General features: G+C 41.5%; 1 protein-coding gene across 5 annotated transcripts in view; it reads left to right on the top strand.

The window, feature by feature from the left end:
* Positions 1-4,573, top strand: part of LOC119660530 (mucin-5AC) — a 304,327-nt gene extending 299,754 nt beyond the window's left edge. For all 5 annotated transcript variants that reach the window (XM_038069154.1, XM_038069158.1, XM_038069157.1 and 2 more), the window contains one exon: positions 3,500-4,573. In XM_038069154.1, the coding sequence (XP_037925082.1) occupies positions 3,500-3,590 (91 nt within the window). In that variant the 3' untranslated portion in view covers positions 3,591-4,573. The remainder of the gene's footprint in view (positions 1-3,499) is intronic.
* Positions 4,574-24,471: the final 19,898 nt, after the last annotated feature.

Genomic DNA, 24,471 nt, shown 5'->3' with positions numbered 1-24,471 from the left:
AGAGTGGACATTCCCCAGTATTCCCTCTATAATCGACTACATCAGCTCGGATGTGATGGCTAAGAAGGAGCGCCTGATTTCTTCCATTTTCAATGCTTCCATGGACAGGGTGATCGATTGGCACCAAGTTTTTTGACCTTATACTCGAAGCCCAATGGCTCCTTGTTAAAGCCGCTGACTACCTCCTGTTAGCAGTGTGCTTTTTGCCTGTTGATTTCGTATTGAAGTTCCTGTTTCGCTCCCTTGTATTCTACGGATCTAATGGTTACCTCATCTTGGCCCCTTGCACACTGAACAATTCGTTCGGAGACTCGAAATTTAACTGACTTCTCGTGGCGGACTCTTCTTTTCAGTACTGATGCGTTGAAGCTCTGGTGGTAAAAACTTATTGTTGAATGCACTAGTGATTTTGTCCCAGTTCTTTTGCCCCCGTCCGAGTTTTATGGCTCATTTGGCCCTTTTGATTGAGTTTCAGCACATTTGCCAACGTCGATTTAGCCGATGTACCAGCCGGTTGTCGCTTCGAAGAAAATGTACTGGCGATCACTGTCCATGAAATCTTTCAGGTACCCTCCATCGTTGCGCCGATGACAGTAAGACATGTGTAAAAATCACTTTCCATAACGGGATCGTGAATCGCATTCTCTTTCTGCAGACTGCGGTCCTTGCAAGGAGCACAACATTTTTTGGACTTGCAAGTTGTCGCTTTGTGCCCGCGTTGGCCACATTTATAACACAAGGCGCTTCTATCCTGCTTTTTGCAAACGCTTACTATGAGCCTCTTTGCTCAGCATTTAAAGTAGCGAGTTGAGACTGCCCTTTCCCACAAATAACCCACCCGATCTCTATCGTCGCGCAATGAAGAAGCTGGCTCGCTGCCTTCTCAGTGACAGTGATAATTTTTGCACTCTGGAGTTGACGGAACTCCAACTTTGAATTTGCTCGCATCTGAGTAATCCCTATTTATTCCTTCCTCCACCTCTTTGTGAGAAAATCTAGATCCCTTATTTCGAGGGTGCACATCGGTTCGGTTTCCACCCAAGTTCGATAAGTCTATCGCTAGTTCGAGTCCGCCGGATAGATTTTACGTCTAGCCCAACGTCCTCTGGTTTAGTGTTGCTGCGGGTTTCTCGAAGAACTTCCGCGAAAAATAACCCTTCGTTTGACTTGATAATAATGGTCTTTTACCGTGGTATATTCCTCCTCGTTTCCTTTGGTGCTGATTTTGTCGGTGTAGTTGACTTAAATTTTGCTACACTGAAGTCAATACCGCCGCTACTCAACTTAAATTGTTATTGTTGAATTTTCGCCTTTTTTGGCGCTGCCTGTTATTATTGATTACCGCCTCGCGAAATTCTTTTCGCTGCGTCCTTGGTGGCAGATTTACGCTGTTTATTCTAGTTCCCTTTTATTAATTTTTTGTTCCCCCTCTAGTGGGCTGAGGGCACAGCGTTTTGTGCAATGAGGGGCTGCTTTAGCAATGCGTTTTTTCTTCAATTCCTCCTTAGCTATCTTCCAAGAGTTTCGTTGGTGTGTAATAAGAACCGGGAGTTTCTCCATCTGCATTATACCTTTTTTTATATCCATAGAGATTTTTCGCCGGATGGTATTAGCAGCCTTCATTTTCCGTAAGATCACCACGCACTGCTTGAATAGTCTTTTTTCCCCTATCCTTGTTTTGCGGATGAAATTCATCCTTTCCGATGAAATGAAGTACATTTCAGTGTGGTTGGCGTCAGTTTATCAATTTTTTTCTTGACAAGGAAGTGCCACTCAGTTTGGAGCTTGCTATGTTAGCCCTTTTGACCGCCAGAACCCTTGCCTCCCACGAGAGTCACTCCCTTTCTCACTACTAATCGCTTTCTTCGCGGGGACAGTGGGCCTTTATACTTTTTCAGGAGATAACCGTGGTAGCTTCGCGTTCTTGCAAGAAAATTTATAGTTGAATTTCGCATTTTAGCTGCCAGATGCGTTGAGCATGGTGTATTGCCGCTCCTTCTAAACACTTCATCTATTTCCGGTTGTGTCGTCGCAATTGTTACTCTTGTTGTTGACCATTGCCATCTAACAACTTTGCCCTGTCTATCCGATCCTTTTGACTACTGCACTTTTTTTCCTAACTGTTCAAAACAGCTACGAAAAAAATACGCAAATTTCAAAACCGGTATACACTAGAACAAGAGAGGAAGATGAGATTTAAGGTACACTGACTCGGAACCCCATTACTGGTGGCTTTTGAGTTGGTGAACATATTTTTTCCGGTCTCTGATATTCCCTGACTGTTGTGCCGGGGTGATAGATACCTGGGCCACCGTAACATTTAATGCTACAAGCAATTTTGGAAAGCATGTATAGAAACAGAATACATCACTCCCTATAAGGTCGGTAAGAAAGCCACAAAAGGGTGTGTTGGGAAGAGCGCTAGGAAGTACAAGCTCTGTACTGATTGTTTGGAATGACTGTTATCCCCGATGTTTGCACATATGCATTTACGTATAGCTCAAAAACTCTTGCTATATTAAACTCTTTATCTCAAAGTGTCCCAATGTGTATTTGTCTGTCTTGGTGTACTAATGGTACCGACCAGTCCCTTAGTCCTAATTTTTAGTTTGACTAAAGTTGTGTCAAATTATACCAAAAAAGGCAGACCGCCTTTTACAGACAAGTAAACTGAACGAGCAATATATTTGCGGACAACATACCCAGTCCAACGGACTTCTGCTATTAAATTGTAACCCTGCACACTCTACATATTTTGACATTGCATAAACTCGCACGAAAAAACTTTCGTGGCGGTTGTTAGATGATCTCCAGCCTACATTAATTGGTCCTTTCACAAGCAATATAAACTTTCATAAAATTCACGCACAGGTAATCTACGTTAGTCAAAACCGCCCGGTGGTGCGCGATGTCGCCACTGTTCATAAAGTTGATTATAATTCCAGCAATAGCACAGCGTCAAGTAGAGTGGTGGTAAACTGGAAACATAATTGAAATTGAGTTTCTATGAAAAGAACACGTAAATTTACATAACAGTTCGGGTTCGAGTTGGAAAGTTGCACAACTGAAAATATGGTGTAAAGGCAATCTGAAAAATGTTAAGATGAATGAATACATATATAAAGGGCAAATTTTCAACCATTCATCGGCCCACTAAAATTCATAGACAAACATGTTTAAAGCTGAAATTTTATAACAAAAACTGGAGAAACATAAAATCATCTAAACTCATTATTAGTCAAAACATCCTTATTTTCATTAAATTTATTAAAATCACATTTCCTCATCCTTTTCTAAATATCTTACCTCTATAATAACCTCATCTATCAGAGTAAATCGTACAATTTCACTAACATCTTGGCTCGGATCTCTCATCTTTCGTAAAAGCGTAAATTATCTATGTATGCAGTAACATTCAAATAATTATTGTAATTGTGTTCCTTCAGAACAAAGAGGTCCTGACTAAATCGCAAAAATATTCTTTCCCAATTCTCCACAGGTCATACGATGAGGACGATGACTACGAATCGAACATTGATATCCTCGAGTCGCAGCTGGACGACATGTCCAACATGATAAATGAGTGGTAGGCGATCTACCCCCACATTGGAAAGGATCTTCTAGTCCCACATGCACGCTATGAAGGTCTAAAAGGAAACAAAACTGAAAGGTTTACAGCAAATATTGCATCAAAAACAATATTCAACTCAAGCGAAAATCCAAATGTTTTAAAATGGAAATAAATGAAAACAAATAATAATTTTACTTAGTCAAATGATGTCTCCAACTTTTGTACGATTTTACGTCTTATTTTTTTTCTATTCTATTTTGTAGATAATTAAGTTTGGAAGTATTGTAAGAGAATGATGATACGACTATTACTCTAATTATTATTATGGACTTTACCGTTAAGGGATGAGAAATGAAAAATGCTCGAATATATTGTATAGAGACCTATTTATACAAATACACATAAAAGTAACAAATTCAAATTGGACGAGAACAAAATAAAAACAAAAATCGAAAAAGAATATTTGAAGACTCACAGATAGATAAAAGTTACGACACTTTCACTGTAAAAGCATGAAACAATTATAATGCTCAGAGTAAAGATAATTTCACTATTTAATACGTTTTTATTTTTACTTTCTCCTTTTCTGTCAATATTTTCTCAATTTCCGGTCTACCTTCTTCCGTTTGTGGTGCTTTATTTTATTTTCATATGATTTTCAAGGAAAATCACCGAATGTAAAAGGAAATATGAAATGATAGTCGATTAGAGGGGGAGAAAAATATCTTTGCGAATTTTAAGAGAAAAAAGAACATTAAGAAGAAATCTTTTTTGTTTTCTTTTATAAATGAAATAAATTATTTATTGTATAAAAATTATATGATATTATTAAAATAATGAAATTGTTGTAGTGAAGATTTGAAGAGAGAAACGCAAATAGATTTCGACAATGTTGAATTGATTTCAAATTGTAAAATTATTTGAGGAATAATATTAAAGTTTTTTTTTGTTTATAAAGAAATTCAAATGAGAGATGAAAAGAAATACCATTGTTTTAACATTTATCAGTTGCCTTTCATTTTTGATGATTTTTTGATTTGATATTTTGTCGTTACTTCCAAAAACAGTGTTTTTTTAGTTGCATTGTGATTTTTAAAAATCATTTAGATGAGTCAGCACCCAGGAATAATTTATCTTATTTTAGTGAACGACTGGGTACTAACCCATAACGAATTTCAGTTGAATGAATATCATACTGCGTATATAGTTATTTTCAGGCTTGTAATCTTGATGGTGAAGCCTATAATTTTGAGAAAAGTTATTTATGTGTTCATCTTTCCCATTTTGTTCTCATGCTGACTGTGGATGGAGTCCCTTCAGACTCTGTGTTTATTATCACCTCTTTTCAATCAGTTTGTCATACATGCGTTTACTGGTTAAATCCAACTTTGGTATAAACTGAGATTCTCTCCAAAGAGGAAACTGACATCACTTCATTTCGAATTTTCTTTAATATAATTGAAAAAGAAAAGAAACATTTTGCTCGAAATTTATTTTGTCTATATTTCTGCTGGTCTTAGTAAAAAAATCGAACATCGAAAGCCACAGGGTGTGACTCCAGCCCCTGTATTGATCCGCCGCTTAGGCGGAATGCTTAAGACGTTGCGGGAAAGTTGGCTTATTATATTTTTGTGAGCTTCCTTTCTTTGTGAATTCATTTCGCATTCAAAGATCAGGAAGTATCATCATCAACGGCGCAACAACCGGTATCCGGTCTAAGCCTGTCTTAATAAAGACATCCCAGTTTTGCGCCGAGGTCCACCAATTCCATATCCCTAAAAGCTGTCTGGCGTCCTGAGCTACGCCATCGCTCCATTTCAGGCAGGGTCTGCCTCGTCTTCTTTTTCTACCATAGATATTGCCCTTATAGACTTTCCGGGCTGGATCATCCTCATCCATACGGATTAAGTGACCCGCCCACCGTAACCTATTCCGCCGGATTTTATCCACAACTTGACGGTCATAGTATCACTCATAGATTTCGTCATTGTGTAGGCTACGGAATCGTCCATCTTCATGTAGGGGGCCAACAAATTCTTCGGAGGATTCTTCTCTCGTGTCCGGATAGCTAAGTGGTTAGGACACAAGGCTATCGTACGGAAGGTCGCGGTTCAAATCAGTCGACTCAGCTGTGAATGAGTACCTGATTCAAATCAGGGTAATAATCTCGGGCGAGCGCAATGCTGACCACATTGCCTCGTACAGTATACTGTAGTGTACCGTTTCGGTCTTGAATGAAGTGCTCTAACATACTTCAAGGCCCTGATCCAATATAGATTGTTGTGCCAACCATTATTATTCGAGTTATCACAATCTCGGCAGATGCCGGATTTTACCTAATACTAGCACTAAGTGCAAAGCATTTAGACTCGGACGATCCTACCTACTTAAAAACTAAAGGGGCGCTGGTGGTGGTGGCCGGTGGTAGGTCAGTGGGAGAATCCGTCGAGTACTCTCCGCAACATCGAGCACGTATCCAGAATGGTGTACTTCTGCATGGTTTGAACCAGACTGTGCGAAAGTCGCAGGACATCAAGGGAAGCCGTGAGGGATTTAGGTACAATACCTGTAGCTGACAATATTATGGGAACTACAACCACCCGCTCGAGACGCCAAATTTCTTTGATTTCCCAAGCCAATGGCTCATAGTTCACCTTCTTCTCCACGTATTTCCGTTCAATATTGCTATTATGGGGATAGCAACATCAATAATATACGCGGAGCGACCCGTCTTGTCAACTAACAGACATCAGGCTTGTTGTGTGCAGTATGGCGATCAATCAGAACTTGCCGGTCCCAATACATGCTGTAAGCAGAACTATTAAGTACTGCTTGCGGCTCATATCGGTAAATCGGACATGTTTCCGTGATCAGCCCATGCTTGTATGCAAGGATTTGATGGATAACCTTACATACAGCATTATGCCTGGTGATGCATTGCACCGGTGTCATAACAGTACAGCCAGAAATGAGATGGTCCAACGTCTCTAACGCCGAACCACATATTCTGCACTGGTCGTTCTCCACTCGTTCTTTCATGATGAGCTTTTTATAAGCTCGGGTGGCGACCACGCCGTCCTGAATGGCACACATGAATCACTCCGTCTCAGCAAAGAGCTCCCCAGCATATAGCCATCTGTTCGACAAATGGCTGCCAAAGACAATTCACGTTATTATTATTATTCTCTCGAACGCAGCCAAGAGTTCGCAATTTTTCTTGCTAAAACCCCAAGTCTCCGAGGAATACATGAGGACTGGCAAGATCATTGTCTTGTACAGTAAGAGCTTGGACCCTATTGTGAGACGTTTCGTGCGGAACAGTTTCTGTAAGCTGAAATACGCTCTGTTGCCTGCCAACAACCGTGCGCAGATTTCATCGTCTTAGCTGTTATCGGTTGTGATTTTCGACCCTAGATAGGAGAAATTGTCAACGGTCTTAAAGTTGTAGTCTCCTATCTTTATTCTTCCCGTTTGACCAGTGAGGTTTGAAGTTGTTGGTTGGTTGGTTTTTGGTGCTGTCGTTGCCACCATATACCTCGTCTTGCCTTCATTGATGTGCAGTCCAAGATCTCGCGCCACTTGCTTGATCTGGATGAAGACAGCTTGTACGACTCGGGTGGTTCTTCCCATGATGTCGATATCGTCAACATAGGCCAGCTGGGTGGACTTGAAGAGGATCGTACCTCTTGCATTTACCTCAGCATCACGGATCACTTTCTCGAGGGCCAGGTTAAAGAGGACGCATGATAGCGCATCTCCTTGTCGTAGACCGTTGTTGATGTCGAATGGTGTTGAGAGTGATCCTGCTGCGTTTATCTGGCCTCGCACATTGGTCAGGGTCGGCCTAGTCAGTCTTATCAATTTCGTCGGGATACCGAATTCTCTCATGGTCGTGTACTATTTTACCCTGGCTATGCTACCATAGGCGTTTGTAAAGTCGATGTAACTGTTGTCCATATTCCAACAAGTTTTCCATCGCTTCGTTCTGTTGCCCGCTTCGTTCGATCAACACATGATCAATTTGGTTGAAAGTGGTCCCGTCTGGAGAGGCCCATGTATGTTTGTGAACCGCTTTCCGCGCAAACCAGTACTTCCAACAACCATTTCGTGTGACACTGCTAATTGAATAATCCGCAGTCCGTTATCATTTGTATTTTCGTGTAAGCTATGGGAGCCAACGTATCGCCTGAATACGGGTTCCTTCCCTGCTTGGCCCAAGTATGATTTTGATATCATATCTGGGACAAGCTTCGAGGGTTCGTTCTACTGCCTCGTGAACGGTATCCTTCTCCGATTCTGCAGTCTCCTCTGTAGGGGCGTGAACGTTAATGAGGCTTATATTTCTAAACTTGCCTCGCAAGCGCAGAGGGCATAGCCGTTCGCTTACTGAACGCATACCGAAAATTAGTCCTACTATGTACTTACTGATCTTACCATGTGTATTGCCACAGAATTGGACTAAACAAATACGACGGTTTAATTGATTTTCTTAAGACAAATTGTAAGATCCTTTTTTTCTGAAAAGTTTTATTTATACTTAGAGGAGCCGGCTGTCCTAGTTTTCTGGAATACGGAAGATGGTCACATTATCACGAACTCTAGTTCTAGCTGCGAGTCCCACTTCTGCACTTAACTCAGACCTTTTTTACGACATGCATTCAGCTGATTCGGATGCTTCCAAATGAGTCGTTGATATTCGTTTTGCTCCAGCAAGACCCGCTTTCTCGTACGAGTGTCGTTGTGCATTCGACTTCATCCAAACTTTGGCTTCTAATTGGACCTAATCTATTCGTTAGAAACATGTATCTATAAAAAACAAAAATTAACAAAATTACAGAATTGACTCAAATTTGCTCCTTCCTACGCATCGTTTTTTCTTTCTAACTGTTTTATTAGTGTCGTAAGCCACCCCAATATCTAGGCATTTAAAGTCAGATTGGTAACTAATTTTGTGGTTCTTCACCAAAATTACACGGTCAATCTGAAAAGTTTTGAGACCATTAACTGGCCAGTGCAGTAATTACTCGCTTTAGCACTTTCTCCATAGTGCTTAAAGGATGTATAGAACGGTAAAAGGATGGCTGAAGGGCCACCACCTTAATATACCAACATTAACTTTTGCCATTATCATAATGCACTTGACCGTAAGCTTGAAGGCCTTATTTACCTTTTAGACGCAAAACTTTGTTTCCGTGTATCTTACCGCGTTTGTGTCTGTGAGGGGGGCGAATTCTACTCGACTCTTCCGTCTAACGGAATATTACGGATTCGTTTATGTATCGCAGAATTTCCATTAGTGGATGTGATGCTACCCGCTGGAACTGGAGCTTATTAAAACCAAAAAGTTCACGCCTAGTCGTGCATAAAAAAATTAATACCACAACTCTTCCAGTCTTTTTCAGGAGCTTTAGTGAAAATATTTTAGTTTTATCAGAGTAGGCACTAAAATCAGGCCACCGAATGAACTATATTAAAAAAGTTGGCTTTACTTTTATTTCCTGCGACTGTTTCTTCTTATACCTCCTGATTCTTTGTCTTCAACCTTTGCCCTGTTCAGAAGCGGGGTCGGGGCTTGATCGGTTTTGCCATCTGGCATGGTTAAGGGCCTGCTCTGAATGGGGTAGCGAAACTTTCACATCACCATCCGAGGTATCAAACCATCGTTGTTACGACCGGCTTTTCGGGAGTTTCCCGCCTACTTAGATATTCAGACCAATATTGGAATATGCTGGACATATCTGGCGAGGCCTAAATATTGTTGAAATGCTAAACCTACCCGGCGAATCTTTGATATTTTTTTGTAATTTAATGCATCTTTGTTAGCATTTTTCTTTATCTTTTCTATAAATGAGCATTTAAATTGGGGCTATTGCTAAGCAGTAAGTATACCAGATGGAGTTCTAAAAAGCGAAAGAGAAATATGAACTGTAAATAATATACATTCAAATTAATATAATCAAACTAGAATTACGATAACTAAGATCAATATAATCGAAGTAGAGTAAAATGAAAAAAAATTAAATAAAAATATAATAAAAATGTGCTGTGGAACTAACATAACTAGATCATTAAAAAATGTATAATTGAGGGATTTTAGTGAGTTTTTAAAGAGAAATACTAGAATATAATCACAACTCTCAGTAATATATATATTTATATGTAAGTATGTATAATAATAGCAGTCTAGACTTCTGGCGGTAATTAGATTATAATTAGCTACAACAAATTTAAATTAAAAGTATATTTAATACAGTAGTTTAGGAATAGCAAGAAAAACGTCATGTTATAGGCAAAAATATACTTGGGAGCGCAAAATCATGGATCAAGTCCATCAGCAGTAAATCTCCATCTGAATACACGCTAGCCTAGAACATCTACAATAATTGATTTTTGCAAAATTGTCGCAATATGAAGTCTATTTTGGAGGATTTATTACAGATCCTAGACAACTCGGCCCAATTAATAAACCGACATGTTAAAATTCTAGCTGAAATTGGTGGGCTGTAACATCTTACGACCTGCAGTAGATCGCCGAGCATCTACTACGAAAATAGTTGACTGACGTTTTCGTCCAGGGCAGAGGCAGCTCATCAGACGCTGCCTCACCTTTGCCCTGGGAGCAGCGTGACCGAAATTACAGGTGATATTCGCTCCATCTATATATATTCGCAAACACGACATGAGTGTGAATTATATTGAACTCAAATCCGTTGTAAGTTCAGACCTAAACCAGGGCCGAAGTGATATTTTTTTGTTGAGGATGCGTGGAGTCATAAGTCCGCATCCACTTGATGACGGACTGGACCACTTGGCAAACAAGTGCAACAACAACATCAAATAAAAAGGCATAAAGTGGGTGCCGACTCAAGACTCCCAGCACCCTCAACAAAAAAATCTACTACGAGTGTTAAACCAACCCAAACCAGTATATCAACTCTATAGATGAATTCCTTTTATCCTCGTTCTTTCGAATTCAGATCATGTACTTATATTCAATGCCATTTTGGAAGGTATTCTCCGCATACCTATTACGCCGCTCATCCCATTCACTTCTGCAATCCGAATGAGATCTAATTGTAAAGAATTTTTAAGTTGCTTAAGTAAAAGGATATAATGACAATATACGAAAAGAGAGAAGTACTTCGGGACTGCCCTTCTCTCAGTGCTAACTAAAGAAGTAATAAGGGATATGAGATTATATATACATGCAGTAGCCGCTCGAAGATTAGAATTCGCAGAAATTAGAACAACTAAGAAATTTGTCTACGTGCCCCGCATTTTTTTAGGATGGGGAAGTGAAATGCATTTACGCATAAAGTATTGGACTCCTATTTCAGGCAGACTATCGGCTAAAATACCCCCTGTTGCATCTAGGAAACTGAACCGTTCAGTATATTATCGCAGGCCAGGCCTATTCATTGTAGGAACACAGCCCCGTGATTCAGGGAGCCTTAGCTACTTTGCTATCTCTCCTATCCATCTCCCTCTTTTTCGCGTTATTCACATCCTTCCGTCAACAGGCGATGATAATGGTGCTCCCACCTTTTGCAAAAGAAAAGGTATGGCAGGCATCATCGACCACATAACTGCAGTAAATTCAGCTGGGCGACCGTGATTTCCCAAATTTTGTGCAGATAAGACTGAAAAGATTTGTGTTCGCTGAGTAGCTGAGAGTTTCACTGTGCTTTCGATTCAACCACAGCGCACGTCTTTGATGAGGCTTTCTTACTTCCCTCACCTTCTGTGAGGTATATAGTCCTCCGCTCTTGGGCATGGAGAGCGATTGGAATAACACCTGCTATCATCATTACTGCCGATTCCAAGGCGATACGATGAGAGGATGCAACTCGCAAAGCCCCTCTCCGTTGTACTTGCGCTAGACGTTTGCGATACATTTCCGTACTGAGTGTGTCAATCCTAGAGAAGGGCCGACTGGAAAATGGACCTCCGACAATGGCAAAAAGCAAACATTCTAGTTGCACCCTTGCCTGTGGTGTTGTGGATCTGCTCAAAGAAACTCATCTTGGTGTCTATTATGATGCCGAGGTATTTCACCGCCTGGTTCGAAAAGACTATGGTTTCACTAACTTGACTAAGGAAGCCCCGGGCAATTTGCCAATTTGTAGATGTTTCCGTCAAAATATTGGGAAAAAGGCTCTGTCACTTCAAAGGAAATGTACTGTAATATATGTAACCTCAATCGTTGTACCGCTGATACTAAGGACTTCGTAGCAAAGGTCACATCGAAGATAGTGTCCTCGCAAACAGGGCGCTGGTATACTGGAGTGTTATCTATATTTAGTCCTTGTCTAGCGGCCGTTTGCAAAATTTTTGTGCGTCGAGTATCTGGTTGAGGCATGCTACATATGTTTCGTGCATGAGTGGTACACAGGTTTCCTGCCAATTTCTTCGCTCCTTGATTGTTCTCCAAACAATCGTTTCCCTAATTTCCAACGAATGGAAACAATATGATTGGAAGCAATATAATATGCCGCCTTAGTCATTCGCCTGAAATATTTTCCCAGGAAATTGTAAAATTCGTCGCATCTTCTGCGACTTCTTCAGAGCACATTAGGTTATCAACGTTGACGATGAACCTTCGCTGTGCATGCGCTGTTTGGATTATTCCCGAGGTCCTCTTCCAAACCGTGGTGCTTCCTTTAACTATCTAGTTTAACTTTGAGTACTTTTACCACCCTTTCTGCTTTACCCTTTGTCGAAGTTGTAATTTCAGAAAATAGAACCGTATCTAGAATCGGACTTAGATTCACACAAGGCCTAGGAAATATTCGCTCAAACCATTTTCAAATCGTCTAGAACTTAGGCCCATTCATGGACATCGAAGGCGCTTTCATTTATGTCTCATTCGCGGACATTTGTAACGCGACAAGACAGCATAGAATCGATCCGTTGTTGATCACTTGGATCCTTCACATGCTTCACTCCTGCTGAGTGGAGAAAGATCCATATTGGTCGGTTAGGTGTTCTCTCTCCTCTGTTATTGCTCCTGGAGGGCACAAAGGTCTTCGCACAAACATTTGCGAACGATCTAGCCATAATTATCGGCAAGTTTGCCGGCACAGTATGTGACCACCTGAGTCCAACACTGCATGTAATCCACAGTTGGTGCCTCCATAATGGACTTACACTAGGAAGACTGGACTAGTTATGTTCACTAGGAACGTCAGGTGGGGTAGCCACACGCTGCCTACCTTAGCAGTGGTAGAAACAGCCAAATATTTAGGAGTACATCTCGACTCCAAGATAACGTGGAAGCACCATATCCAGGATAGAGCTTACGAAATCCTGTTTCCCTCCAAGGGGAGAACACACGAAACCACTTTTTTAAGTAGGAGAACGTACCAAATTACAGGATAGGATAGACGGAATCTCAAAGCGCTCCGGAAATGGGAAAGAATTCCTATAGACAGCTAAGTCCCCACTAATTTCCGGGGACGAGCACGGTACCTGTAAATCAACTAAACATCATCATCATCATCAACGGCGCAACAACCGGTATCCGGTCTAGGCCTGCCTTAATAAGGAACTCCAGACATCCCGGTTTTGCGCCGAGGTCTACCAATTCGATATCCCTAAAAGCTGTCTGGCGTCCTGGCCCACGCCATCGCTCCATCTTAGGCAGGGTCTGCCTCGTCTTCTTTTCCTACCATAGATATTGCCCTTATAGACCTTCCGGGTGGGATCATCTTCATCCATACGGATTAAGTGACCCGCCCACCGTAACCTATTGAGCCGGATTTTATCCACAACCGGACGGTCATGGTATCGCTCATAGATTTCGTCATTGTGTAGGCGACGGAATCGTCCATCCTCATGTAGGGGGCCAAAAATTCTTCGGAGGATTCTTCTCTCGAACGCGGCCAAGAGTTCGCAATTTTTCTTGCTAAGAACCCAAGTTTCCGAGGAATACATGAGGACTGGCAAGATCATAGTCTTGTACAGTAAGAGCTTTGACCCTATGGTGAGACGTTTCGAGCGGAACAGTCTTTGTAAGCTGAAGTAGGCTCTGTTGAATGACAACAACCGTCCACGGATTTCATCATCGTAGTTGTTATCGGTTTTGATTTTCGACCCTAGATAGGAGAAATTGTCAACGGTCTCAAAGTTGTATTCCCCTATCCTTATTCTTGTTCGTGCTTGTGTTTGACCAGTGCGGTTTGATGTTGTTGGTTGATTCGTCTTCGGTGCTGACGTTGCCACCATGTATTTTGTCTTGCCTTCATTGATGTGCAGCCCAAGATCTCGCGCCGCCTGCTCGATCTGGATGAAGGCAGTTTGAACGTCTCGGGTGGTTCTTCCCATGATGTCGATATCGTCAGCATAGGCCAGTAGTTGGGTGGACTTGAAGAGGATCGTACCTCTTGCATTCACCTCAGCATCACGGATCACCTTCTCGAGGGCCAGGTTAAAGAGGACGCATGATAGCGCATCCCCTTGTCGTAAACCGTTGTTGATGTCGAATGGTCTTGAGAGTGATCCTGCTGCTTTTATCTGGCCTCGCACATTGGTCAGGGTCAGCCTAGTCAGTCTTATTAATTTCGTCGGGATACCGAATTCTCTCATGGCCGTGTACAGTTTTACCCTGGCTATGCTATCATAGGCGGCTTTAAAGTCGATGAACAGATGGTGCAACTGTTGTCCATATTCCAACAGTTTTTCCATCGCCTGCCGCAGAGAGAAAATCTGATCTGTTGCTGATTTGCCTGGAGTGAAGCCTCTTTGGTATGGTCCAATGATGTTCTGGGCGTATGGGGCTATCCGGCCTAGCAAGATAGTGGAGAATATCTTATAGATGGTACTCAGCAACGTGATACCTCTATAATTGCTGCACTGTGTGATATCTCCCTTTTTCTGTATGAGACAGATTATGCCTCGCTGCCAATCGTCAGGCATTGATTCGCTGTCCCATACCTTGAGCACAAGTTGATGAACCACTTGGCGTAACTGGTCGCCTCCATATTTAACCAATTCGGCTGTAACTCCATCGGCTCCTGGCGACTTATGATTTTTTAGCCGATGAATTGCACGGACTGTTTCTCCTAAACTTGGTGGTGGCAGTATTCGTCCGTCGTCTTCAGTTGGCGGGACCTCCAACTCGCCGATGTTCTGGTTGTTCAGTAGCTCATCAAAGTACTCAACCCATCGCTCTAATATGCCCATTCTGTCGGAAATCAGATTTCCCTCTTTGTCTCGGCAGGATGAGCATCGAGGTGTATAAGGCTTCATCCTGCTGACTTGTTGGTAAAACTTCCGCGCCTGGTGCGGTTGCTCCCTGTACTTTTCTAGATCACAGACTTGTTGGTTCTCCCAGGCTTCCTTTTTCCGTCTGTGAAGTCGCTTCTCCGCTCGACGGTGTTCGTGATAAGTCTCTGCGCGTGCCCGCGTTCTTTGAGAATGCAACATTACTCGGTATGCGGCATTCTTCCGTTCCGTTGCTAGCTTACATTCATCGTCAAACCAGCCGTTCCGACTCCTTTTGCGGCTGGGGCCAAGTATATTTGTGGCCGTATCCATGATAACGTTCTTCAGGTGGTTGTGAAGATCATTAGTTGATGCTTCATCTCCAGGTCCTCTATTGACTGCGGTTATTGCGGCATCCATTTCCCTCTTATAGGTGTCGCGGAGGGTTGTGTTGTGGATGGCTTCAGTGTTCACTCTCACCTGATTGTCAGAGGGGATTCTAGGTGGTATTGTTATTCGAGCTCGGAGCACTATGCCAACGAGATAGTGATCCGAGTCTATATTGGCCCCCCTATATGTTCTGACATTCATCAAGGCTGAGAGGTGGCGGCGTTCGATCAACACGTGGTCAATTTGGTTGAAAGTGGTCCCGTCTGGAGAGGCCCACGTATGTTTGTGGACCGCTTTCCGCGCAAACCAGGTACTTCCAACAACCATTTCGTGTGACCCTGCTAATTGAATAGTCCGCAGTCCGTTATCATTTGTTTTTTCGTGTAAGCTATGGGAGCCAACGTATCGCCTGAATACGGGCTCCTTCCCTACTTGGCTGTTAAAATCCCCAAGTATGATTTTGATATCATATCTGGGACAGGCTTCGAGGGTTCTTTCTACTGCCTCGTAGAAGGTATCCTTCTCCGACTCTGCAGTCTCCTCTGTAGGGGCGTGAACGTTTATGAGGCTTATATTTCTAAACTTGCCTCGCAAGCGCAGAGTGCATAGCCGTTCGCTTATACTTTCAAAGCCGATAACAGCAGGTTTCATTTTTTGGCTGACTAAGAAACCTACTCCGAGCACATGGTTTACTGGATGGCCGCTATAATATATGGTGTAGTGGCTCTTCTCCAGGAAACCGGTCCCTGTCCATCGCATCTCTTGTAACGCTGTTACATCAGCCCTATATTGGGACAGGGTATCGGCTAGCTGCTTATCAGCTTCATCTCTGTACAGGGAGCGCACGTTCCATGAGAAAATGCGCAAATCGTTGTTCCTTTGTCGTTGCCGGGTCCGTCGTTTTAACATCCGTCCTATCCGAGGCTCCTGTTGTGGCTTCGTAACAGGTTGTTTTCCGTGTAGGGTTGTCAGCCCTACCCAACCCCCAACCTAGAGGACCAGTTGGTACAATTTGTCCGGTTTTTAGGCGCGGGAGACTCGCCTTCATCCTTCTCCGTCTGCAGCTTTTCGTCAAGAAAGAGCTCCCAGCGGTCACCACGTGGAGGTGGAGATAGGGTTTGGTAGTAGAGCTGTTGGTGTTGGTTCAGCAGGCATTTCCCAGGTTTTATGCTCCATCGTGAGTACCAATCCACGTTTCGCCCCGGGACCTATACTACCCTTTGACCGAACCTAGATCAACGAATTGCTTAATTTTTCACACAATTGGAACTTGACAAATTGTTCTAATTTCAAAGGATTAAATCAGAATTTCCGGGAAATTTCACGAATTTGACGGGCCAAAATATCTGGCAAACGGTTTGCACGGGGAAGATAATTTGCACGCTCATGAAAGAACTCTAAAACCAGTGGCAAAACTTCCTTTACTTCGCTAAGACTACTAGGATCGACCCTGCCAATCGCAATCGACTTAACAGGGTTAATCCTAACGCCCTCTCCCCCCGATGCCTCGTAATCCACTGCTACCTTCCCATCTTGCAATCTGCATGTGGAAATGTATGAGACTAGCAGCGCAGGGCGCCTATCCTGCTAGCTAGACACAGTTAGACATTCAGCCAAGCAGGGAGTCATCAAGGTTGTTGCACATAAGTCCCCCCTGGCCTGTATATACTGACGCGTAGCATAAACAGAATAACGGTTAATCTTTGCCATGCCATTTAATATATTCCCATGAGAATGACAGGCGGAATAGAAAGCGATACCAATCTCCATCGTGAGAATCTCTACGATGGCTTCTCACTAACTTGTTGGTATTGAATGTTAGTCGGTCCCTCGTTGTTCAGTATGACATCAACGGTACCTTTCTTGCCTGCCAAATATGCCTGAACTATTATTTACACATTCAATGAAACCGTCGAGTACTTCGTTCTTTTCTCGTAGAAATTGCGAAGGTATAGCCTCTGAACCCACACCATAGTGGTCCGTTGCAATCGAGTCGTCCTATCGCAGGAATTCCGTTAGTGCCTGTGTTGTTACCCGCTGCATTTGAAGCAAATTAGCGCCAAATAAATTTGATGTGTCCGTAACCAAGATATTAACATAGGAAATATTCCGATCCCACTTCTTAATTATAAGATGAACACATATCGTCTTGTAGAATTCATATTTTGAACATATGCGAAGCTGGTGAATTGCAGCCAGTCAGAATTTTCGGCAGAATTTTCGACAGGATACACTTTTCAAGATGTTTGTTTGGTACAGATTGTGGAAAAGTTTGGTGTATTTAACATTATTTGTGTTTAGGCTCAGCCATATGTGCGTATTAAATCAGCAGTTATGTGAATTGTTGAACGATTTTGGAGGTGATCAAAGGACTGCTCAATGCTTCCATGGCGACTAAGCTATCGCCGCGGATCGCAACGCGCCCGTTCTTTAATCGCTCCTCAATCGACAAGTTTCTGCTCTAAGGGCAAGCCTAAACATACCTCCCAAGTGGAAACTAAAGATCTCAAAATGTTGGCTTCTGACAAAAGTCACAAAGATTGTTCTTGAGTACAAGGTCCTTGTATGTATGTAAATTAGAACAAAAACGTTTTTCAGAAACTGAGACTAAATACCAAAATCATTAGAAAAACAAACAAACCTCCAACGCCTCAAAACATAGCTTTATTTAGTTTAAAATTTTATACTCATGGTGCAACCAAATGTTTAATATCCAACGCAATTGACAGTCCTTTGTCAATGTCTTGCAGAACAACACCAATTTTTCGTAACTGCAAAAATCAACAATATTTAAATCACAATAGCTGCGAACTCAGATATTTCAATCTTACGATTTCCTCAGTTATCTCCACCCCGTTTTTCTTTTTGCCTGAATCGGCTTCCGTTTGCCCAATGAGGACAACAATGAAAAGACAAGCTACCAAAACTAGTAATCTTGACGACATTCTGGTGTCTCGGGTGCTAGGACTGTACTAGAGTATCTACTTTAACTATTTAATTTTTATATTTTCGACTCCGCTGAATCGTATCTTAGAAATAATATTTAAAAAGATAATTTTATTAATCAGTGCTCTTGTTGAAAATCATTGAAACAATAGCTGTTTATCATTTTTCGAGAATATATACACAGATGTGTAATATATTATAATAGATAATTTAAATACACTTTTTGATTATAATACTTAGATTGATATATTCAAAAATATTCACAGGATGTGCCAAAAAATGGTTTATCGCCAACAATGGAATATATGACTTGCCATAAACCCCCATTTGGGGTATAGCGCGTCAACCAAAACTGTCTCATAAGCTTAGACTCTTCCTCCATTTTTCTACACCATACCACCAAAATGCAAGCCACTTGCCGGACACACTGGGGTAGTAGGTTCCGCTGCATCACATAGCTGGGCTGTCGTCCGTCCTTAATATGTGATCTATTCACTGCCACTTTAGTCCTTTGATCAAAGCATTTATGGGAAACTGGCCTGGGCCCCGGCGAAGTTTTTTAAAATCGTATCCTGGATATTGATGAAAGCTTATAGTTTTCAAACTACATTAGTGGTCACTTTCAGCACGGAGATAAATTAGCATAGAACGGTCTCAGCTTAATGTTGGCGTTACGAAAATTATATTTCCAAATTTTTGGCAAAGTACGGAAAGCAGATTTAGCGCTGTTAATGTGTCGAACGATACCAAATTCAATGCCGCAGCCACCAAGAACAGTGCTTCAAGAACACCTTCTCTCGATATTCTTCAGTCCCACTTTGCTTGCCTAGCTAAGGCAGCATAAAGGACTTCAGTGATAACGAGAGGACAGAGTATCGTTGACATAATGAAATCCTCAAATTCCTCCTTCCTCACCTTCCTTGACGCTTTCTCGAAAGTAATGAAGAACAGGTGAAGCGAAGCTCTAAACCCCGCACAATGTTCTAAAGTGATTCGAGGGGTGTTAATGTGATTAGTACAGGAAGATTCAAAGGGCAACCCAGGGAGCAGATGCTTTCTAAGATGTTTTCAGTTAATATCTTGCAATTTCAGAAAGTACATAAATACTCCTCTAACCGTCGCACTCAAGCCGGCTGCCCTTTTTTGGGGTTTTAACAAGCATTCACTATCTCACTGACTAGGAAAGATTTCAGATTCCTAAGATTCACGAATAAGAGGAACTGAGAACTCTGCAGCAACTACAGGACTATAAGGAATATTTCCACAAGGAGAGCATTGCTAACAAATATGTTTTTACTTCTATTTGGAGGAGCAGTCTATATACGCATGTTATGATGGCATGCCATATCATCCACAAGAGGTAAAACTTCAGCGGATGTTATACTGTTCAGGCTTGTGGTAACATTTTAAGTTAGAAAGTTAGAAATGAAATTTGAGGATCAACCCTCTGTTCCCTTTCCAGCAATGCGAACGCGACACACAGGCCGATGTTAATACCTCCTTTGTTAGGCCCGTTTAAAACACGACTTCTAAATGTATCGCTGACCACGACAAAGTGATTGGATTTTTGCTGTTAATCAGTCAAGATCCAACTGATCTTATGAGAATAGCTGTACTGGAACAGGATGCCCTCGACCACGCAAATGACGAGGCGGTGAAAATTGCAAAAATCTACAAACCATTCAACGTTGTTGTAACGGTCACCAAAATCATAGCTCCTCACGAAGGTTCCTTTGGCGAACTCCACCACTTGCGTTGACTTCAAATGCAGCATCCCCTTAGTATCAAGATGAGTTTTTCTGATTGCATGTCCAAGGGCCAAGTTGGGGAGCACAGCTTGTTTCCGTACTCAAGACCGTTTCAAGTTAAAAGTGGGTCAGTCAGACTATTTTGAGTTCACACTTGCGCAATTGAATCCACCGTGACTGCTTTGTGAGGCAAGCTAGTCTTCGTACGATATATGACATATGCTCGTTTGAATTCGACAAATATTTGATTGAAGTCTTCGTTGACCTTCTGGTACTTCTCAAGCACTTTTTTCACGGTCAAGTGCTGACCTATTGTTAGCTGTCCACATCTGAAGCTGTCCTGGTGCTCCCCAATGACTCTTTTCTCGTAGGTCGCATATTATGCATCAACCACATCTGTGCGTCATCGTACACAGTCCGTTGAAAAACGTGTCAACTGCTTCCAGGACTTCCTGAGACACTTGCACTCCTCCTTTACGGTTCCACGCCAAACGCTCTTAGGCAACCCATTCGTCGGCCATCATGGGAGAGTGCACTGCATGGCGTAATAGGAAAGATCTTGAGTGTATTTTTGAACCCTAACTCCAGAATTTAGTGAATACATTTTAGATCAAACCGAATGCCAACTGGTTTCTTTCTTCTAGATTAGACAGATAAGGATTTAGCGTCAGTTAGCCGGGTTTTCTCTTCCATTCATATCTGTTGCCTAAATATGCGGTTGTTGTTGCATTCAGGCCCTTCAATTGTCCCCGTTGGTATTGTGTCAAAAGGATTGAGAAGATCGGCAAACCATCTTTACGTTTACACATACTTATTTTTGGTTGGAACCCAACCTTTATCCTTTGAGACTTATTGCTTAATTCGCTACAAAATTGCCATTAATGTTCTGTGTTATTGATTTTTCTTAGTTCTTATAGGTCATTGTGTGTTTTGGTACCTTTCATCAAACCAATCCCTCCATATTTTTCGAGGTTTCGTTCAGTTTTAATAACTTCCCTAATTCTTGCCCATATATCATTGGCAGGTTTTTTAAGGCCATAGTTTATAAGTATAGATATTATTTCTTTTCCAAAATGGAAACATACCCCTGCGCTACTCTAGTTCACCCTGGACAGAGCCAGAGTCACAATCTCCTCCTTGATACGTGGGAATATCGACGATTTTAGAAGCCCACCTTTTCCGAATAAACACATGGTCGATCTGGTTGTAAGTTCGGCCATCTGAAGAGCGAAGTTAATCAGGCGTTGCCTATTGTCATTATTGGTGTTCCTCGATGCATGTCTCCACATCCAATTTGGGTGTTAAATTTCTCAAACAATATTTTAACGTCATTGTGAAGTAGTGAATTGTATACAGCTTCAGGGCAACTGTTGAAATCATCTCTAGTTAACTCATTCTTATTTTCGGTAAAAGCATGTAAATTGACTAGCTCTATTTTCAACACCTTCCCTCATATTTGATTGATACTCAATATTTCGTCGATGGCCTTGAAGTCTATAACCAATAGCTTGAAGGTTTATCGTCAAAGAATGCCCTTCCAAACTCCATCTTGTCCGTAGATTTCACGCTTTTAAGTTTTGTCTATGCTTAGTAATATCGTTTCCTAAATTCCTACGATATTCAGTTGGTACTCTACAATCTGTTTGATCCATCGAGTCCGCACACTTTTCACACTGATCACCCCAACCCCCTCTCCCAACACAAATTGATAAGAAGAGCTGTTAAGAAATTCCTCGAGAGTGTATTCATCTCTTTAAGCCATGTATCTTTCTGAATTTCCTAAAAGTAGCGGTTTCGATAAATGCAGTCCACCACGTTATAAAAGGTATTCTCGGGCGACCGTGACCAAAAAAACAGTCTACTTTTGTCAAGGAGCGTGCTATAAAAATTTTAGACCATTGGTGTTCAGTTTTGTGGGTGTGGCATACAACCTATTTGGATGTGATAGAAAGTAGTAAGTCTCTGGGTAAGCCCAGCTTAAAACTCGCGAGATACATGAAACCATCAAGCATGGAAGAGGATATCAATTAACTTTTGGCTTCAAAGCGACCAGAGTGAATATATTGGTATTTATAGACTAGAACATGAAAAAGGAAGTATACTTTATATCTTAGACATAGAACAACCATTTGTTTCTTCAGGAGAACAACGGCCCTAAGTGCATCTCCATCTCAGCATAACTCAATCGGTAAACCTAGTTAATTAAACATCTTTCGCATTTACTCGAACGTCAAGTTCATAAACGACACATCTCCTTAAAAAAAAATTCCAGAATTCATTGTAGGTAGCAGGGAAGGTATGAGGTATTGACCTTTCCAATTCGATTCACCATTGCCTTACAGTTACATAATATTACGCTAAAATTGAAGTGATAATTCAAATTTGTTTGATTTTCATTAAAAATCACTCATTTCTTTGCTGGCACTCAGTAATATTCATTTTCTTTGCTTTCCTTGTGTGATCTGTATTACTTAGAATAAATTTTTTGGTCCCTTCATTGTATCGTCTTATACGTGCAAATTTTTTCTTAGTGTTTGAACCTAAGTACGCTCATCTAAAAGTACCATTTAGTAGCTTTTTGCTAGATTTCTCAAAACCAAAATTTTTTCGCTTCCGGCAACGCGGATTTTTTTTCACACTTATTTCTTTTTCATTCAAGTCGGATTAGACTAAATTTAAAATAACTCCTTCAAATGCTTGGGAAATACCACAAGGATAATTTACGATCATCTAAACGTCAAATACAAACAAATTTCCGGCCGAAATCGCTTCAATAGTAAGCTGACTTATTGGTCCATCTACGCTCAGTCACCCAATGTCTTGTTAATTTTCCGTATTGGACATGGACATGGCTTCTTAATATCCCGGCATTCGCATTTGCCTTCTCATGCATAGCATTTCACCTTAGCCTGAAACAAACGCTACAAAAGTATTTAATAATATAAAGCGTAGCCAGGTCTATGGTAAAAACAACAAAAGAAAAAGGTTAATGATAATTTTTGGAATGTTAAAAAATTTCTATATTAAAATTGAAAATACTTAATGGTTTTTGGATTTTTTAAATTTTAAATAGTGAGAGGGTTTTGGGAATAAATAAAATAAATAAATAAAGAGTTTAAGAAATTAAAAGGAAGATAATGAGAATGCTGCAAGTAAGGGGAAGGGTGAATATTGCAAAATGCTGTATATCAGCTAATAAATCTCTCGTCTATTTATCATCGGACAAAAAACGAAGTGGTGCACTTGCTTCGAAAAGACGCGCACTAGAAGGCAGCTAAGCTTCCAAGAACTGCTCGAGGAAAGGCATTTGAAGACCAAAATTGATGCAGCTACGACTATACATATGAGTACAATACTAAATCCCCATATATGCACAAGCTACTTCCTCCATTACCCTTTCGTATTTCCTTTAGGTGAACTTCTGCACACTTGCTAATAATGTTGAACTCCTAATGTGAAGTCGACTATTATCGTTGCAGTACTGCCCGCAGCAAGTTAGTTGTTTAAACTGCCCTTGAAAAATAATGCACAATTGAAGTTTTAACTATATACAAGTGTAAGGTTTCTCACATAAAAAAACAAAAACTTTTCATCCCTCATACCTTATATCGTCTTTTCAGATGGCTGTCGCTTTCCATTCGGCCTTTTGAACGTCAAACCTACACCATTAAAATAAGAATGCGTCCTCTCTCGGGCCCCTTGGAAAATATGATGAATCATCACCTCCAAATCGATATTGGTATACTCCATAACCTCCATGTCAGCTCAAAAGCAATGTAAGATCAAAACCTACTTCGTCTTGTCGTTGCTCCGTCCATCTATAAATATCCCATATGAGCCTGTGGGTCTAGCGGTCTTCTTCTACCTCGTTCCAACTCTTCTCTACTCACAAAGTAATAATTTAACCTTGTGCGAAATGCTGCCAGCACGCACAAAATTCTCTGATGGCATAATTTCGACCATAAACAGGTTGTATTATTCTTACCAGAATAATTTTGATCATCCCTGCTATCACGAAGGTTGCTTCGTCAGATACTGTTCGGTTAGCACATATTCACTTTCTTTTCCAGTGCATTTATTCACACTGAAATAAGGAGAAAATGAGCGCGCTTCTGATGAAATGCATCTGCTCTAGACCGTTAGTCCGCATTTTGGAAGAACTGGGTGCTAAATAACCACAAAAACTGGAAAACATTTTCGCCCCAATCGGATAAGACTTCCCTATTTTGCGGCATATCCCGCTACGATGAACTTCTCGGGATTTCGCTCGGTATCGGAATGTGAGCGCATAGCACCTACTATCATTGGCAGCGGTCAATAGGGCCTTCGACCCCTTCCGTTCATCTATCCGCTTCCGCAATTGTGTAGTCAGCCAGCTCTTATGACGCTCCTTCGGGACATGGCCGACGACCTGTGTAGCACCCGAGGCAAAAACGTGGATTTAATGTACGTCGATAATCTCATACGGGCTGGATCTGCAGCATAGCTCTCCCACGACCAAGTGACAGCTGGACCATACAAGCGGTCTATGTTGAACTTAAGGGATCGCAGCTCTCCAACCCTGCAAGGAATGGCGGACGCAACACGTAAGCGACCATCAGATGGTGATCCCTT

The sequence above is a fragment of the Hermetia illucens genome, chromosome 6 (genome assembly GCF_905115235.1).
Source record: "Hermetia illucens chromosome 6, iHerIll2.2.curated.20191125, whole genome shotgun sequence".
NCBI classification, from domain to species: domain Eukaryota; kingdom Metazoa; phylum Arthropoda; class Insecta; order Diptera; family Stratiomyidae; genus Hermetia; species Hermetia illucens.
This window is presented reverse-complemented; position numbering and strand designations above follow the sequence as displayed.